The following is a 19,093-nucleotide window of genomic DNA, read 5'->3' as shown; positions in this document are numbered from 1 at the left end:
TTTGAGACGATTCCGGTAGTCCCAAACGCCGTGTTTTCGTGTAGTGGATGTTGTACACAAGTCTGGTGAAGTCTGCTGAAATTTATGCACAAGTCAACTAAAGTCTGGACAAGTGTGTTGTCATTTTGACTATAATCCAGATACTTACTTCCTTTTTCTAAATTTTTCTATTTTCATTTTTATTTTATTTATTTTATTTTAATAGGGGTATGAATACCCCGGAAAACCTAATTAGCAAGCTATATTCTACTTTTCTGATTTTTTCTGCACCTGGAGACTTTGTAAGCCATTTCTGGAGATTAGAGATTCATCCTCTTTGACAATTTGACAATTTGGAGAAGATTTCTAAATTCTTTCCTCATTTAATTTCATCAATTTAATTATCTCTTCTTCATCTCTTTGTGTTGTTGCTTTCAATATGTGTAAGTAGTCACCTAATTGAGTATTAGGGTTCTAAGTAGGGAATCAAATGATTTAATGGTTTAATTGTTGCTTGGGAGTTCTATTTTTTTTTTTTGTGGTTCTTTGATTCGTATGCTCTTAATGCTAGAATAGGACTGATCACCTTGTTCTATATTCTAGTTTTTTTTATGCATCATAAGTGTTCGATAGAATGCATGATCCAATATGAATTGAGCCATATTTCTCTAACCTGTGAAAGTTGATGTTAGAGGATATTGTGAACTTAGTGAACTTGTTTGAATGCAAATTTGATTAGGAGATTACAAATGAAAGTTTAGTAATTGAGTAGTCAATTTTAGTGATAATACCTTGAAAGAGGGTTAGTCAAATCTTGTGTTCATGTTCTAGAATGGTTATTAACTATTGAATTCCTTGTTTCATTTCCCTATTGATCATTGATCTCTGAAATACCCTATGATCCAATGTTTTAATCTCATAAGTTAAATCCTTTTATTTCTTGCACTTTTATTTACAATTTCTGAAACCAATGTTTTAGCTATTTACAAGTCTCGCAAATATTTAGTGTATCATTGGTCTTTGTGAATTTGACTCCGCATATACTGCCTTGCGGTTAAGTATATCAGGTAAATACTCGAGGAATCAAAATTTGCCACGAAAAGCTTGGTGTTAGACGGATTGGTCTCTGTCAAACAATGACTAGGTGAAATTGATAAGGTTGTCATGGCAGTGCCTGTAAAGAGCAGTGGACAGTCCATCGGGATCCGCAGAAAAAGCTCAACTTCGTTTTCACTTGATGATTGTTTATATGCATTGATTTATGCCATTATTACATGTATGTAACCGTACATAAGTATTTTTTTATCCTTTTCTGTTAGATATTTTATAATATTTACTACACTTCTTACTTATTTCCTATTAATATAGAAAAATTCGAATGGAAACATATATTTATCCGTTTTTTTTTTTGCTATGGTTTTTTAAAATTTAACTTAGCCATAATCAACGTACAATACTAGAATCACCACAATATCTTACTTGGTATAAATTATTTGAACTATATATATCAACTTCTTTGCCCGAAATATCAACTTCATTCACTTTTCACTTCTTTTAGAAATGCTATGTAGATAATTAAAGAGGAAATTCAATATTAAGTTTAAGAATATAAATATTTGATCAATAAATTGAATGATTTGGCATGATGATTCTCATATTGTTACTAGCCTGTCGAAGGGAAAGCTAAATTCTCGATCTCTCCTACGTACAGCTAGTTGCCGTGAACCATATTTTGGCATGTTCAACCTTATTTTATTACGGAATATAATAAAATCAACACGACTTATCTACGAAGCTATGTTATATATTCAGGAAAAGGATATAAGTAGTATGATCTCGAACATATATCTCATTCAATATAGATAATAGAAGATTATTATCGTTGACAAAAAAAAAAAAAAAAAAATTATCCAAAAGAGAAATAATAACGACGATTTTCTCGTTATAACACCTTAATATATAGATTATATTTTGGATCTACTCTAACGAATTCTTTTATATTATTCATATTGGATTGGAGAAGATTGCATGCATTGCAAAGTTGCAATTGGGCGCATAAGTATTCCTAAATTTTAAGTTACTCGAATTGGGATTTTCATTTTTTTTCCACACTAAAAATTTGAGCTTTGATCTCAGTGTTGTTTTAAACCATCTAATAAAATGGGGAAAGGATGACGTTGAAACTATACGATTATTATTAGGTTAGACTTATCAAATCATTTTAATTGGATATTAAAATCTTATTATTATTATTATTATTATTATTATTATTATTAAATATCCAAACTAGTCTATCTGTCCATCTTGTAACCCCTGTTATAAGGAATGATTTATAAGTCTAACCATTTGAGATTTACCAAAACAATTATCACATGCAAATGAAGTCATAAACTTTGTCTTTGTGTGAGATTATGAGTAGACTAATGATGTTTATAATGAGTAAACAATTATCACATGCAAATGATGTTTCAGAAATAATGGTCATAGAAGTCTGCTTCGTGACAAGCGTGAAGGAATAAAGAACCGTTTAGTCTTGGGATGTGCTTAGTTACGTATATTGGCCGAGGTTGCCAAAAACTCACAGAAATAGATGTCTGACTATAATTTGCGTCTTTTAAAGGAACTAACGCTATTTGGGTTCAACTTTTCTAGTTATGAAAAAAACGAAAAAAAAACCTAGATACATATACTCACTTGCAATGTAGGTAATATATTTGCTTATTACTTGGTGCTGTACTAATAACGATCTGTGAATAATTGTTCTTTAGTAACGTGCTAATAGGAGTATGTAGTCTATATAAAAGGTCACAATCCAGTGATAATTGATACGTATATGTAACTTATTAAAGGTTGGCTTGTGTTTAAAGAAACGTATCAAAATTTGGCATAGAACCTCTTTCTTAGTTATAGGAAAAAATAAGAAAAAAAATAATTGTAACAATAAAACTGTGTATGTATTCTAATTAGAAATTGCACATTATTACCACCACACCTAAGTTGTTTATTAACGTTAGAACCATAAACTTTTAGTGATTACCAGCTAATTTGGACAATGATGAAAACTTTTTTTTTAAATCAAACTAAGTGTTCTTTAATAATCAAATCATATCTATAAAAAAAAAATTAATCAACTAATCAGAACCTTCACATTTCTCTCCTAATGAAAACCCTATAAATACCCACTAAACACTTAACATTTATCTCCACCAATCTCAAACAAACTTAAACTCACTACTATTTCTTGAGCCTTACAACTCCACAAACCAATGGCTCCAAGAACCTCCCTTGCACTCTTCCTTTCTCTCAACCTTCTCTTTGTCACTTACACCTCTGCGGCTTGTCCTAAAGATTCCCTACAGCTCGGTGTTTGTGCCAATGTTCTCAAGCTAGTGGACCTAACATTGGGAAACCCACCTGTAAAGCCATGCTGCTCTCTCATCCAAGGTTTGGTTGACCTTGAGGCTGCAGCCTGCCTATGCACTTTGCTCAAGGTTAACATTCTTGGAATCAACCTTAACCTTCCCATCGATCTCAGCGTACTCCTCAATATTTGCGGTAGAAAAGCCCCAACGAACTTCCAGTGCGCGTAAGTTGAATATTTATAACATACAGTTTATGAATCTGGAACCTATTGTCTTATCTTCTCGTTTTATTTTAAGGTTTTTTTTTTGTTTGTATTTTACTTGGATTATTGTTTATAAGGAACGTACGTTCTCATGCAATAATGGATTATCTGTAATCGGCAAGTCTGTACTCCCTTTATTTTATTTTCGCCAGCAAGTATGTACTCCTTTGCTTTATTGTTCCTCCGTCTTTTTGTAACCGTGCCGTTAAAATTTGATAAATAATTCACTTATTACACTTAACATTGCGTTCCAAACGCTTTACTTCAGATCGCCAGCTAAACTACCCTAGTTGCTAGGGGCTAGGGCTAACCACATGGTCCGTACTCGGTACACACCTATCTTATTAATATTGACCAATACACTCTCTCAATATTGTTTCAAAACGCTAAGCATAATGGCTCTTTAGAAACTCTTGTTAAAGTTCTGATACACCGGAAAAGGTAACAGAGAAGAAAGATGAGAAGCGAGCTTCAGAGAGCTCTAACAAACTTTTTATTATTGGAAAATAAAGTATATATTACAAATCTTAACTATACTCTCTTAATCTCATCTTCTTATATACTAACACATATTAACCAAATTAATTGAACCAGGATTAACCGGTTGTGAACCAGTCAATAACCAATCCTCATGTATCCTAATACGCCCCTCTCAAGTCTGTAGCTTCAAAGATGTCTGGTTTGGAAGATACAGGCTTGATAATAACATCTTAGAAAGCAATCCATAGAAAGGACCTGGATGAAGTGGCTTGGTGAGGATGTCAGCGTGTTGATTCTCCGAAGGAACATAGAAGACTTTGAGAGTACCTGCTTTAATCCGATCTCTAACCGTGTGACCATCTATCTCTATATGTTCTGTCCTTTCGTGAAAAACAGGGTTCATAGCAATATGCAGAGCCGACTTGTTGTCACAATAGAGTTTAGCTGGTCCTGGAACTGGAAGACGAAGATCCTTAAACAATTGCTGCAACTAAATGAGTTCACATGTCGCCTGAGCCATACTACGGTACTCAGATTCTGTACTACTCCGACTAGTGACTCCTTGCTTCTTTGATCTCCACGAGATAAGCGAGTTACCAAGATATATGCAATAACCAGTAATAGACCGCCTAGTATCTTTACATTTCCCCCAGTCAGCATCACAAAAGGCATTCAAGCTCAAGTCACTATCAACAGAGTACATAAGTCCTTGGCCAGGATTAGCCTTAATGTACCGTAAAACCTTGTGAGCTGCCTGAAGATGAATGTCCAAAGGTGCTGAAATGAACTGACTCAATTGATGAACGGCAAATGTAATATCAGGTCTGGTAATGGTGAGATAAAGTAGCAATCCAATGAGTTCCCTATAAGAACGAGGATTAGACAAAGGAGTTCCCATAGATGTAGTAAGATGAAGACTAGGATCCATAGGTATAGGACTCGGTTTACAACCAAGTAAACCTGCATCTTCCAACAAATTCTGGGCATATTTCCTTTGACATACCGAAATGCCTTGAGAAGAACGAGATATCTCCAATCCTAAGAAGAATCTTGTCGGACCAAGGTCTTTTATTTTAAATTCTGATTTCAACAGAACCTACAAGCTCTCAACCGCTTGATTATCATTACTTGCGATCATTATATCGTCCACATAGACCAAAGCAGCGATAAAAGATCCTGGTCTTTCTTTGACAAAGAGAGTATTATCAGCAGGAGATTTGATGAAGTTAGCACCCAAGAAGACCGAAGATAATTGTTTATACCACTGCCGAGAGGCTTGTTTCAAACCATAAAGTGATTTTCGAAGACGACATTCCGGATTAGGAGGTAAGACAACACCTGGTGGAGGAGTATAACCTTGAGGAAGACTCATATAAATTTCCTCATCCAAGTCACCATGAAGAAAGGCATTAGACACATCCATCTGTGTCAAACTCCATCCTTGTTTAGCAGCAGCACCAAGGAGAAATTTTACACTTGTTAGTTTAGCCACAAGTGAGAATGTATCCATATAGTCCAAACCTTCTTGTTGCATAAAACCTTGTGCAACTAGCCTCGCTTTGTATCGTTCCACTGAGCCATCAGGATTATACTTAATAGTGAACACCCATTTACAACCAACAACATTTTTACCTGGAGGCAAAGTCTCAACATCCCAAGTATTAGCAAGCTCGAGAGCATGAAGCTCCTCACCAGCTGCATCAGTCCACTTTTCTGATCTCATAGCTTGGGCAAAGGTTTTGGGTTCAGTCTCTAGACTGTATGAGAAAATATAAGATTGCAAAGCAGGAGTGAAACGATCCAAAGAAAGAACAGAAGAAATAGGATAAGGTGTAGTATGGTGTTTAGGAGAAAATACTGTAGTAGGTAAAGAAAGAGAAGAAGAAAGACGAATAGAAGATTGTTCTGAAGAAATATAAGGAACTAGAGCACAATGATATTCAGAGAGATAGGAAGGAGCCTTTACCGTTCGTTTAGGCCTAGCAATAGGTAGAGAATCAGAAACTGCATCCTGTGCTATGGGAGGAAGCTCTACACAAACAATATGAGGTTCCAATTGTGTTGTGTGTGATGCAGATGTATGATATGTATCAGTGTTCTCAGGTATATCAATGTCAACATTATCAAGGGAATTCATAGAATCAACAAAATGTAAAGGCGCTGGCATCGGTAAGATACTATTAGGAAACATCTCAACAGTCTTGTTTAACAAATCCGATGTTTTAAATAGGAACACAGTTTCATGAAAAACCACATTACGAGAAATGAAAATTGAATGAGACTCTAAGTCCAAAAGTTTGTATCCTTTGTAACCAGTGGGATAGCCAAGAAAAATGCAGGGTTTTGATCGAGGAGAAAACTTATGCCTTTCATGAGTGTGAGTGGATGCCAAACATAAGCAACCAAAACTTTTAAACATTGTGTAATCAGGAAGCTTATCACTAAGTAGTTGAAAAGGAGACTAATCATCTAACAATGGTGAAGGCATTCTGTTTATTAAGAAAACTGCAGTTAATACACATTCATTCCAATAAGAAAATTGATGCAACATACCATGTTCTTTGATGATATCACTACATGCTAATTCTAGAGCATTATCAGATCGTATGACTTTTACTTTCGATCCATATTGTGTTAAAATCATTTTGAGAAAATTAGGAAAGACTGTTGAAACATCACTTTTATTACGTAACATATAAACCCAGGTTACACGAGTACAATCATTAACCAATACCGAAAACCTTCTACAGACACAGTACTAAAAGGACCCCAAATATCCATATGAACTAGATCAAAACGTTTAGAAGCTAAAGTATTATGAGAAACATAAGCTAAGCGTTTTTGTTTTGCTAATGGACATATCTGACATGGAGAAACATTCGAAGAAACTGATCGAAGAGAAGGAATCAAACTAACTAGACTTTTTAAAACTGCAGATGATGGATGTCCAAGTCGCTGATGCCACAAAACTCCATCAGCCAACACAGAAGCAGAGAAGGAACAAACAGCAGGAAGCGATGGTGAGAGGGTCTGTTGTTCTGTCTCAAGAATATAGAGATTATTGATGAGTCTACCCCTCCCAATCATCAATCCCTGAGAAAGTTCCTGGATAAGACAACAATGTGGAAAGAAATGAGCAGAACAAAATAGATTCTGAACTAAACAACTAATACTAATCAAATTGAATTTAAAGTCAGGAACATGTAAAATGTTATGCAATATCAATGTTTGTAAAATGCATATGGTGCCTGTGTGTGTAATAGGAACTTGCGTACCATTTGGTAAAGTCACCGTAACACTAGAAACAGGAACTAACTCTCTAAACATCACTAAATCAGAACAAACGTGACTAGACGCCCCACTATCAATAATCCAATCATTAGGGGCTAGAAAATTCTGAAGAGAAGATAAAGCAAGTTTATGAAATGTAAGGATGTGATTTTCATATCGTAAACTAGTGGAAGGAAAAGGTAAAGTACCAGAAGTAGATGCTTGAGCCATGAGACCATGTTCAGTGACAGTTGCAGTATTAGAAGTAGCCGCAGTCTCTGGAGCTGGTACTGGAATATTGTATTGCGATAAAATTTGTTGTAACTGCTGCGGAGTAAAGAGTGGAGTCTGAAAAGCACTACCATCAGGTCTAGAGGTCATAGCAGAAACAGGAACTGATTCAGGTGGTGCTGCATATGGATAAGAACCAATCAAAGAATATGGAACCTGCTCTGCATAGACGTTAGCAACAGTATTCGCCTTCTGAATAGGATCATAAGGCATTCTCGGTTGACTTTGAGGCATACGAGGTTGCAACTGAGTATTCTGCATACGAGGGTTGAAAGACGATGGATTCATATTATTTACCTTATAGCCACCAGTATTTGTCTTGTACCCCGGAGGAAAACCATGAAGTCTATAACACTTCTGAATTGTATGTCCTAGATGCCCACAATGTGTACAGACAGGTTTCTGAGGTCTCACTGTATTGTAAGCAGCAATATAAGCACCATCAGCATCAAAAGAAATAGGTGCCGAGGCTTGAAAAGCTACATTATCAACCCTAGTAAGTGGCTTAATAGTTCCATGTCTCTCATCTTGGGTGACCATATTAAAAGCCTCTTCGATGGTAGGAATTAGCTTCAACATCAAAATGTGACGCCTAGACCGTTCATAACTCTCATTCAAACCCATAAGGAATTTAGTCACTCGACTACGCTGCTGTAGCTTTTCCCACTTAGCAGCTGCATCACATTCACACTTCCCACACGTACAAACCGGAAGTTCTACATAATTCTTGTGTTCTTCCCACAAAGAAACCAAAGATGTATAATAGGTAGTAACATCAAGAGAACCTTGCTCAATCTTGCTAAGTTTCTGCTCAATCGCAAATATCCTAGGTGCATCATCCTGCTTGAACCTAGACAATATACTCTTCCACATTCCCTCAGCAGTAAAAATATAAAGCAAGCTGTGACCTATCTTCTTATCTACTGAGTTCATCAACCAGGTACTCACAATGTCGTTACAACGTGACCAAGTGCCAAAATCACGATGAGATTCCAAAGATTTCGAGATCGTACCATTGATGAATCCCAATTTGTTACGCACATTCAATGCCATCAACATAGATCGCCTCCAAGATGGAAAATCCGAAGCTGTAGAAAGCCTATCAGAGACTAAAACAAGTCCAGCATGATCATTGCTGTTCAAATAATAGGGATTCTCATATTGATCCATCTGAAAACGCGTAGATTCAACTGTCTCACGCGAGTTTGAATTTGTTGGGTTACCCGAAGAAAGAGGAACAAAAGATTCCATTCTCAATGAAAGAATAAGAAAGTTTCAAGAAATCGCGACGAAATTGATAAAAGAAATTGAGAAATTTGCCATGATCAAGGTCAATCAAAGGCGAGAAATGAAAAGCAGAATAAAAAACCCAAAGAATACACCAACGAAAAGTTCTAAAATCGCTGCGATAGGAATTCTCACAATCCGAAGAAACGAAACTGAACAACTCATCTTTCTCAATCGAGCTTCTCACAAAGATTATGATGATATCAATCGAAGCGGAAGACTTAAGAGCATTGCTCTGATACCATGTTAAAGTTCTGATACACCGGAAAAGGTAACAGAGAAGAAAGAGGAGAAGCGAGCTTCAGAGAGCTCTAACAAACTTTTTATTATCGGAAAATAAAGTGTATATTACAAAGCTTGACCATACTCTCTTAATCTCATCTTCTTATATACTAACACATATGAACCAAACTAATTGAACCAGGGTTAACCGGTTGTGAACCAATCAATAACCAATCCTCATGTATCCTAATAACTCTGTTGCCACTTTCCTTGGCTCCTTGCCTTTAACATCCTCTTCTTTTCCCTAACTGAAGCCACCCCTTCCCATTGTCCACCATCGTCTTCTTACAAACCATAGCCAACCCGAAGCGCTCCTGCCGTCGAGACATGCCCAAAAGATGTTTTGAAGCTTGGTGTTTGCGTTAACGCGCATAACTAGTTCAATGTGAGCTAGGTGCTTCTCTGGTTTAGCCGTGTTGCAGCCTCGTTGACGGTTTGGTTGACCTAGAATCTGGGGTTTGTGACAAACCGTTTGTCTTTGTACCGCGTTTAAAGCTTTATGACGGTTTGGTTGACATTTTGATTGATTATTTCTGCATCAAAAAGCCATGCATGGTTTACAGTGTTTATAGCATCTAGCGACATAGTACTCTGAAACTCTAAAACGTGGTGTCTTTGAATTAATCAAAATCAGGCCTTACAATAAGATCGACGGTACGAAAAGTCTAAAGCCAAGAGTCGGTTAAACCTCAAAAAAACAAGATTAAGTTAATTTTAGAATATTAACTAGGTTTTATCCGGTGGTACACTACGGATCAATTATTTTTTCTAATATTTTTTTGTTATACCCTATATCTGATTTTGTATTATAGGTAGATTGGGCATCTTTGATTTTGAATATAAATTATATAGTGTGATATATATTGTATGTATGTAGGTCATTCGTTATAGATAGAGGGACAATACTTGGATTCACCCCTAGGGGTGAACCTATGTATTCACCCTTTATAAAATGAGGAAATAAAATATGTATATATCATTGTAAAATAAAGAATCCAAACCGCTATTTTATAAACACAAACCAATATATTATTTTGTTCTAATTGTAAAATCTAAACCCTAACCACTTCATTTGTAAACCCAAACTGATATATAGTTTCTTTTTAATTGTAAAATCTAAACTCTAACCACCTCATTTGTATACCCAAACCGACATATAATTTTGTTCCAATTGTAAAATCTAAACCCTAACCATCTCATTTGTAAACCCAAACCGACATATAATTTCGTTCTAATTGTAAAATCTAAACCTTAATTCTCATTTATAAACCCAAACCGACATGTAATTTCATTTTAATTGTAAAATCTAAACCAAGCCAATATTTAACATTCCTTAATTAAAAGTATACAGAATTTGTTTCGTTAATTTGTTTTATTTTTTTATTTAATTTTAATTTATTTTTTAAATAAAATATTATATACATGATTCTGATTGACTGAGAGAAGAGGGGTGAATACAAGCGAGGTTGAACCTAAGTATTTTTCTAAATAGAGTAAATTATATCAAACGTCCGGTTATATCTGGTATATTAAAACAAAACACCGGGTAAATTAATATTATGTAGTTTTTCAATAACTTCCTTTATTCACATTCGAAGTTTTTTTGTGAATTTCGTATAGAAATGTGAAGTTTGCATAGTTTTTATAATTTAACAGTATGAGACCAAATTAAATCTTTAGTGTATCGTAGGTAACTTTGAAACGTTCTTCACTCCTTCATCTGTGCATGTTAATGAAATACATAATACACATGCTATAACAATGACTTTCTAGAAGCATAAGCATGTTATTGTACAATAAGTCAACATCAAGAAAATTTTCTTGGATTATGTCAAACGCACTCTTACAACTTTCTTTTAGTTCACACAGGAAATTTCTTGCAACAGAATCCAATGAAAACCTCCCAAGGTATTCAAATATGTTTGACAATAGGTCCGACGAATGAACTTTTGTGACATCTACCATCTCTAAGAGACTCTGAAGATGGTACATTTGGTCTTTCTTACATAGTGCAAGCAGATATTTTTTTTGTTATTTGAAGATAAAACAAAAAGGTTAACACTTTTCCACAAAACATGCACCAGAGTTGTCATAAACTGAATATGGCTAACCTTGTAAGCTTTCCCCCTTATTACCATCATTTGTACTGCAAAGTTCTTCAATCTTCTCTCCGTAGCCAAGTTGGATCCAAAGAAGCATTTCATAGTAACCAAGTCTCTCAACCAAACCAGGAATAGCCTCACTAATCACATCCTTAAATCTATGGAATTCCTCTACCATATCCATATCAATCAAATAATCAAGAAGAGGACCGTAAACTCTTTCTTCAAAAAAGAATCTGCGATCTCTCATGGATTTCTAAAGCTCAAAAGCCTTCTCGACATGGTCAAGAGCCAATAGCGGACCCAGGATGAATTTTATACCAGGTCAAACACAAGTAAAAAAATTTTTTGATGAGAGTATATGTGTTTTTTTCTCAGTAACCATTAGGAAAATTTTAAAATTTACCCAGGTCACATGACCTGGTTTACTTGAACGTAGGTCCGCCACTGTCAAAAGCATAATTTAGATCATTGCTTTTCTCCGCATGCTCTAAGTAAACTCCAATCATGGCACTGTATTCAGTTACACTCATCTCTTTAGCCACCCTATCAAAAGCACCAAACATAGCCTCGGTGCCTAGTTTCTGAGCAGAGTCTCTAATAAAGATTAGATCATAGATATATTTACCTAGATGTAAAGATAGGTATTAGCAGCTGCTTTTTCACCAATAAGCATTGAGTCACAAGTCGAAGTATTTTTAGCATTCTCAGCTCTGGACTGAACCTGAACAAGACCACGGTAACAGTTTCTCGAGTGCCCAGCCGATATCCCCTTTGAAATGATTCTACTTTTTGTGTTTTTCCCTTTGTGAATCATCTTAGTCCCTGTATCAGCTTGCTGATAGTTGTTAGTCAACACAACAGAGTAAAACTCGCCAACCGAATCATCCCCTTCTAAAATAACGGATAACACACATACTATATCTAAGGCTTTAGATAATACTCTGTAGATAGTAATCTATCTCATTGAAAGAAACAAAAAAAAAATCTTCATGCAACAAAAAAAAAAGGTAATTCAACCAAGATGATAAGTATGGGATTTGATTATGGATATTCGGATATATAATATTACAACGGTAATACATAATTTATGAGACTTTGCACAATTAATTTCTAAAATAAAATTAATATATTTGTTTAACTTTTGAATAATATCGTGAAGGCCTGTACATATTGATATAATTCGTAAATTTGTATCAAGATCGACTTCAACCACCAAATTTCTTTTATGGATATATAAATTATTACCACCACACCTAAGTTGTTTATTAAAGTTAGAACCATAAACTTTTAGTGATTACCAGTTAATTTGGACAATGATGAAAACTTTTTTTTTAAATCAAACTAAGTGTTCTTTAATAATCAAATCATAGTGTTTTTTTAAATCAAACGGTGTGGAGGACCGCAAAGTGTTATGGGATGATCTGAAATACCACCAAGATTCACCATTATTTCGTAATAAGCCATGGATGGTGTTTGGCGATTTTAACGACATATTAAAGGCAGAGGAACATTCTCTTTACGACACTAATCCCACAGTGCTTCCGGGAATGCATGACTTCCAAGAGGCTGTGCAGCATTGTTCATTGAGTGATCTGCCGTCTCATGGTCCTTTGTATACTTGGTGTAATAAGCCGGATTTTGGTCTCATTTGCAAAAAACTTGATAGAATTCTTGTAAATGATTCATGGCTCACTACTTTTCGACAGTCTTATGGTGTGTTTGAGGCTGGGGGATGCTCAGATCACTTAAGGTGTCGGATCAAGATTGGGGGAGAGCAACCAAAGCTTCGTCGGCCGTTTAAGTTCACGAATGCCTTGGTTGAAGATCCGGATTTCCTGCCAATGGTAAAAGAATTTTGGGAAGATACAGATCAATTATACCATTCCACCTCAGCGATGTTTCGTTTTTCAAAGAAGTTGAAGTCTCTGAAGCCGAAAATAAAACAGTTAAGTCGAGAAAGGTTTGGTGATTTGGAAAAGAAGGCAAAGGAGGCTTTCGAGCATCTATGTGCATGTCAGATGGAGACTATGCAAACTCCTACTGATCAGGCTATGCGGTGTGAATCTGTAGCTTATAACAGGTGGTTGTTTGTTTTGCGGCTGGAGGAAAATTTTTTGAAGCAGCGTTCAAAACTGCATTGGTTAAAAGTGGGAGATGGAAATAACAAGGTTTTTCATCGTGCAGCAAAGGCTTGGGAGATTAGAAATGCGGTCAAAGAAATTCTCTGCCCTGGTGGTATTATAGCAGACACGCAAGAGTCTATAAAAATTGAAGCAGAGAGATTTTTCCGGGAATTTCTTGGACACAAGATAGCTAATTATCAACCGTTTAACGAGGCTGCTTTATCTGAGTTGCTACGCTATCGTTGCTCTGCACAAGATCAAGATACACTGGTGACGGACGTGACAGAAACAGAGATCAAAGATGTTTTGTTCTCCATGCCGAAAGATAAAAGCCCAGGGCCTGATGGGTATACTGTTGAGTTCCTCATCGTGACTTGGTCGATAGTTAAGAAGGATTTTATCACCTCTGTTCAGTCATTTTTCCAGTTTGGTTTCATACCAAAGGGTGTCAACACGACGATCCTAGCTTTAATCCCTAAGAAGAAAGAGGTTGAAGAAATGAAAGACTATCGGCCTATCTCCTGTTGTAATGTGACGTATAAGGTGATTTCAAAAATTCTTGCGAATAGGCTTAAACGGTTGCTACCAGATTTCATTTCTCCAAACCAATCCGCTTTTGTCAAGGACCGTCTCTTGATGGAAAATGTTCTATTGGCTTCAGAGATAGTTGCAGATTGTCACAGTGAAACAATCTCACCGAGAAGTGCTATCAAAATTGACATCTCCAAGGCCTTTGACTCGGTTCAATGGCCGTTTCTGTTCAGTATCCTTCGCACCTTGCAGTTCCCGTTACAGTTTATTAGGTGGATTGAACTTTGTATTACCACGGCATCTTTCTCGGTTCAAGTTAATGGTGAGTTGTCAGGACTGTTCCAAAGTGCAAGAGGACTTAGGCAAGGTTGTTCCTTATCGCCTTACCTCTTCGTTATTTGCATGCAAGTGCTGTCGTTAATGCTGGATAAAGCGGCTCAGGAGAGGCACATTGGCTACCATCCACGCTGCAAAAATGTTAAACTCACACACTTGCGTTTCGCAGACGATTTGCTGGTCTTCACAGATGGCACGAAAACATCAATTGAGGGCATTCTCAAGGTATTCACTGAGTTTGCTGAGAGTTCTGGTCTTAATATTAGTTTGGAGAAATCCACACTGTATATGGCTGGAGTTACACTCGCTGATCGGGAAACAATTCTTAGCTCTTTTCCTTTTGCATCCGGAACACTGCCTGTTCATTATCTTGGTCTTCCTCTGCTTACCAAACGTATGACAACCTCGGACTATACACCACTCATTGAACGCATTCGAGATAGATTCAGCAGCTGGACAGGTCGCTATCTCTCCTTTGCCGGTCGCCTGCAACTCATAAACTCAGTCATCCACAGCCTAACTAATTTTTGGATGTCCGCTTTTAGACTGCCAACGGCATGTATTAAGGAGATAGATGGCTTGTGTTCTGCTTTCTTGTGGTCAGGGCCATCACTTAACACCAAAAAAGCGAAAGTTTCTTGGCATGACGTCTGTAAGCTTAAAGATGAGGGTGGTTTAGGTCTGCGGTCATTGCAAGAAGTCAACAAGGTAAGCTGCCTGAAACTCATTTGGAGACTATTATCCTCAACCTCACTATGGGCGACTTGGCTTCGGACATATTTATTTAAAAAGGGTTCTTTCTGGTCAGTTCCAGTAAACACCACCTCAGGTTCTTGGATGTGGCGCAAACTGCTTAAATACCGCACAGTGGCTGCTGATTATATTCGATATGAGGTTAAAAATGGGGAACGTATCTCCTTTTGGCATGATAATTGGTCACCGTTGGGATGCTTGCTTAATCTTGCTGGACAACGGGGAACTATCGACATGGGAATCACAATTCATGCTACAGTTGCGGAGGCTCTCAATCATCGACCGAGACGTCATCGTGTGGATCATTTGAACCAAATGGAACAAGCATTAGACAATATTCGAAACAGAGGACGGGTAGAAGCAGAGGATGTGGTTCTCTGGAAAGGGAAAGGGGATGTTTTCAAGCAGAAGTTTAGCACACAGGAGACCTGGGAACGTACCCGGATTTCTGGTCAGAGGAAGTCGTGGACCACCGGTGTATGGTTCAAACAGGCCACGCCCAAATACTCCTTTATGGTTTGGATCGCCGCACAAAATCGCCTGACTACAGGAGATCGCATGTTACGATGGAATGCTCAGATTGATGCTTCTTGCTCTCTATGCGGTGCACCACAAGAAACCCGCAACCATCTGTTTTTCACTTGCTCATACTCGACGGATGTATGGTCAGGCCTCACCTCTCAGCTTCTTGCACGACTTTTCTCTACAGATTGGGAAACCAACTTATCTCTCCTCCGGGATACTTCGTTGGGGACCCCTACTCTGTTTTTGCTGCGTTATACTTTCCATGCTTCATTACAATCCTTCTGGCAAGAGAGAAATAACCGCCGACATGGGGAGCCACCGATAATCTCCACTCTGCTCGTTACACGCCTTGACAGACAAGTACGCAATCGGCTGCTTTCCCTTCCAACCACCGGAAAATTTGCTGGCTGTATGGAGCGATGGCTAGCTTCGCGTTTGGGGAGATAGCTGGGGTTACACCGTTATTTCTTTAAAATTTGTACAGTCTAAAATCATGTTTAAAACTTCAAAAACACTCAGCCTCAAGCTGCACTTGATGTAACAATGTTTTTTTCGAATAAATTTTACATTTTATTCAAAAAAAAAATAATAATAATAATCAAATCATATCTATAAAAACAAAAATTAGTCAAGTAATCAGAACCTTCACATTTCTCTCCTAATAAAAACCCTATAAATACCCACTAAACACTTAACATTTATCTCCACCAATCTCAAAAAAACTTAAACTCACTACTATTTCTTGAGCCTTACAACTCCACAAACCAATGGCTCCAAGAACCTCCCTTGCACTCTTCCTTTCTCTCAACCTTCTATTTGTCACTTACACCTCTGCGGCTTGTCCTAAAGATTCCCTACAGCTCGGTGTTTGTTCCAATGTTCTCAAGCTAGTGGACCTAACATTGGGAAACCCACCTGTAAAGCCATGCTGCTCTCTCATCCAAGGTTTGGTTGACCTTGAGGCTGCAGCTTGCCTATGCACTTTGCTCAAGGTTAACATTCTTGGAATCAACGTTAACCTTCCCATCGATCTCAGCGTACTCCTCAATATTTGCGGTAGAAAAGCCCCAACGAACTTCCAGTGCGCGTAAGTTGAATACTTATAACATACAGTTTATGAATCTGGAACCTATTGTCTTATCTTCTTGTTTTATTTTAAGGTTTTTTTTTTTGTATTTTACTTGGATTATTGTTTATAAGGAACCTACGTTCTCATGCAATAATGGATTATGTGTAATCGGCAACTTTGTACTCTTATTTTATTTTCGCCAGCAAGTATGTACTCCTTTGCTTTATTGTTCCTCCATCTTTTTGTAACTGTGCCGTTAAAATTTGATAAATAATTCACTTATTACACTGTTCACTTAAAATTGCGTTCCAAACGCTTTACTTCAGATCGCCAGCTAAACTACCCTAGTTGCTAGGGGCTAGGGCTAACCACATGGTTATTAATATTGACCAATACACTCTCTCAATATTGTTTCAACGCTAAGCATAAATGGCTCTTTAGAAACTCTGTCGCCAGTTTCCTTGCCTTTAACATCCTCTTCTTTCCCCTAACTGAAGCCACCCCTTCCCATCGTCTTCTTACAAGCCATAGCCAACCCGAAGCGCTCCTGCCGTCGAGACATGCCCAAGAGATGTTTTGAAGCTTGTTTTTTGCGTTAACGCGCATAAGTCATAACTAGTTCAATGTGAGCATAGGTGCTTCTCTGGTTTAGCCGTGTTGCAGCCTCGTTGACGGTTTGGTTGACCTAGAATCTGGGGTTTGTCTTTGTACCGCGTTTAAAGCTTATTGACGGTTTGGTTGACATTTTGGATTGATTAATTCTGCATCAAAAAGCCATGCATGGTTTACAGTGTTTATAGCATCTAGCGACAACGTACTCTGAAACTCTAAAACTTGGTGTCTTTGAATTAATCAAAGTCAGGCCTCACAATAAGATCGACGGAACGAAAAGTCTAAACCCAAGAGTCGGTTAAACCTCAAAAAAACAAGATTAAGTTAATTTTAGAATATTAATGTTTGATATGCGAACTATGTATAGCTGTAGCGAGTTTGGATTATATATGTTAAATATATATATATACAGATTATTAGGTTTTGTAAGATCCACAATCAAAATTAATTTGTAATGAGTAAATTGATCATTGTTTTTGAGATAATATATTTTAGAAGTCATTGTCGATGTGAGATTTTCTAACGCAAATGACTCTTTTAACCTATGTTGCATGGAAACTCTTTTTGAGGTGCGTTTCGTGTTTCCGACACGTTTCGGAAACAGAAACTCGTGGAAACTCGGAAATAAGTCACAAAAACACGATTCCTAAAAATCTCTGTTTGGAAACACGATGGAAACTTCGTTTCCGTTTTGGAAACACGACGGAAACTTTTTTTTATAATTTCAAAATTTAATAAATAAATAAATTGAAAATATAACAATTCATGATACATATAGTGATAAATAAATATAATATAATTAGTAGCTTAAAAGTTAAAATCCCTAAATATATGGCTGGTCAAAAAATTTGATTTTGAACATTTTTTTTTTTACAGTTTTACTTTTAATTAAACTATTTAATATTTATATTTTGAATTTGTGTTGTTTCAGATTTTTTTAATATGGTTTTTATGTTTGGGGATTTATTATATATATATATATATATATATGTATATACGTTTCCTACACGTTTCCATTACTTAATTTTTGGAAAAACCCGTTTCCTGTTTCCAAAACGTTTCGTTTCCGCGTATCCGTTTCCGTTCCCATGCAACATAGCTTTTAACTATATATTTTTGTAGACTGAATTTCATAATAAAATAAATCGTTATTTTTTTCCTTTTTTCTAAATCATTTAAAAATTCTGACCCAATGAGAATCCAATAGAGACCGTTACATTTGTATATTTGAACTAATGTATAGCGAGTTTGGGTTATGATTAGTTAACGAATATTATGAAGTGTGAACCATGTTTTTTGGTAACAATAATATCTTATGAAAACCTAAGCATCATGCACATCCCAAAAATATCGGGTCAACTTTAAAAAAAAAAACAAAAAAAAGAAGATCTACGCCTTCAGAGAACATACATGAAAAGTTCAATTTCGTTCGTTTTCACTTGATTATTGTTTTGATCTGTATGTAGTAAAATTTTTACTACACTTTTACTTTTCTATTTTTTTTTTTTTTTGTCAAAATACTTGATTCATTCTCATAAATTCAAGTATAGGAAAGAAGATACAAAAATCCAAATTTGAAAGCAAAATTACAACAAAGACAATCCCCAATACTAAACAAATATAGATAATAAATATGATCCAACAGAGCTTTGAGACACTATCTAAGAAGCAAATGTCACATGAAAGGTCACAGTTTGTCGATAAATTTGATGTATTGTGTTTTTGGTGTCTTTTGTCCTTTATTTACTATTGTTTTGAGTCATTTGTCGCATCTTCTTCCGTTTTTTGTGTTTTTTTGGTTTTTTCTTGAGTTGTGATTAGGTGT

General features: G+C 36.4%; 3 protein-coding genes across 3 annotated transcripts; 2 read left to right on the top strand and 1 right to left on the bottom strand.

Moving 5' to 3' along the window:
• Positions 3,182-3,820, top strand: LOC104716155 (putative lipid-binding protein AIR1). The gene has a single exon (XM_019231613.1). It carries the CDS (start codon positions 3,246-3,248, stop codon positions 3,567-3,569), a length of 324 nt encoding a protein of 107 aa, XP_019087158.1. The 5' UTR covers positions 3,182-3,245; the 3' UTR covers positions 3,570-3,820.
• On the bottom strand, positions 6,791-8,896 carry LOC109126295. Its single transcript, XM_019229687.1, has 2 exons — positions 7,352-8,896; positions 6,791-7,189 (listed from the first exon to the last, which is right to left on the bottom strand). Exons 1-2 carry the CDS (start codon positions 8,894-8,896, stop codon positions 6,791-6,793), a joined length of 1,944 nt encoding a protein of 647 aa, XP_019085232.1.
• LOC104716146 (putative lipid-binding protein AIR1) lies at positions 16,316-16,938 on the top strand. The gene has a single exon (XM_019232621.1). The coding sequence runs from the start codon at positions 16,355-16,357 to the stop codon at positions 16,676-16,678; it is 324 nt and encodes a 107-aa protein (XP_019088166.1). The 5' UTR covers positions 16,316-16,354; the 3' UTR covers positions 16,679-16,938.

The sequence above is a fragment of the Camelina sativa genome, chromosome 2 (genome assembly GCF_000633955.1).
Source record: "Camelina sativa cultivar DH55 chromosome 2, Cs, whole genome shotgun sequence".
Lineage (NCBI taxonomy): Eukaryota > Viridiplantae > Streptophyta > Magnoliopsida > Brassicales > Brassicaceae > Camelina > Camelina sativa.
This window is presented reverse-complemented; position numbering and strand designations above follow the sequence as displayed.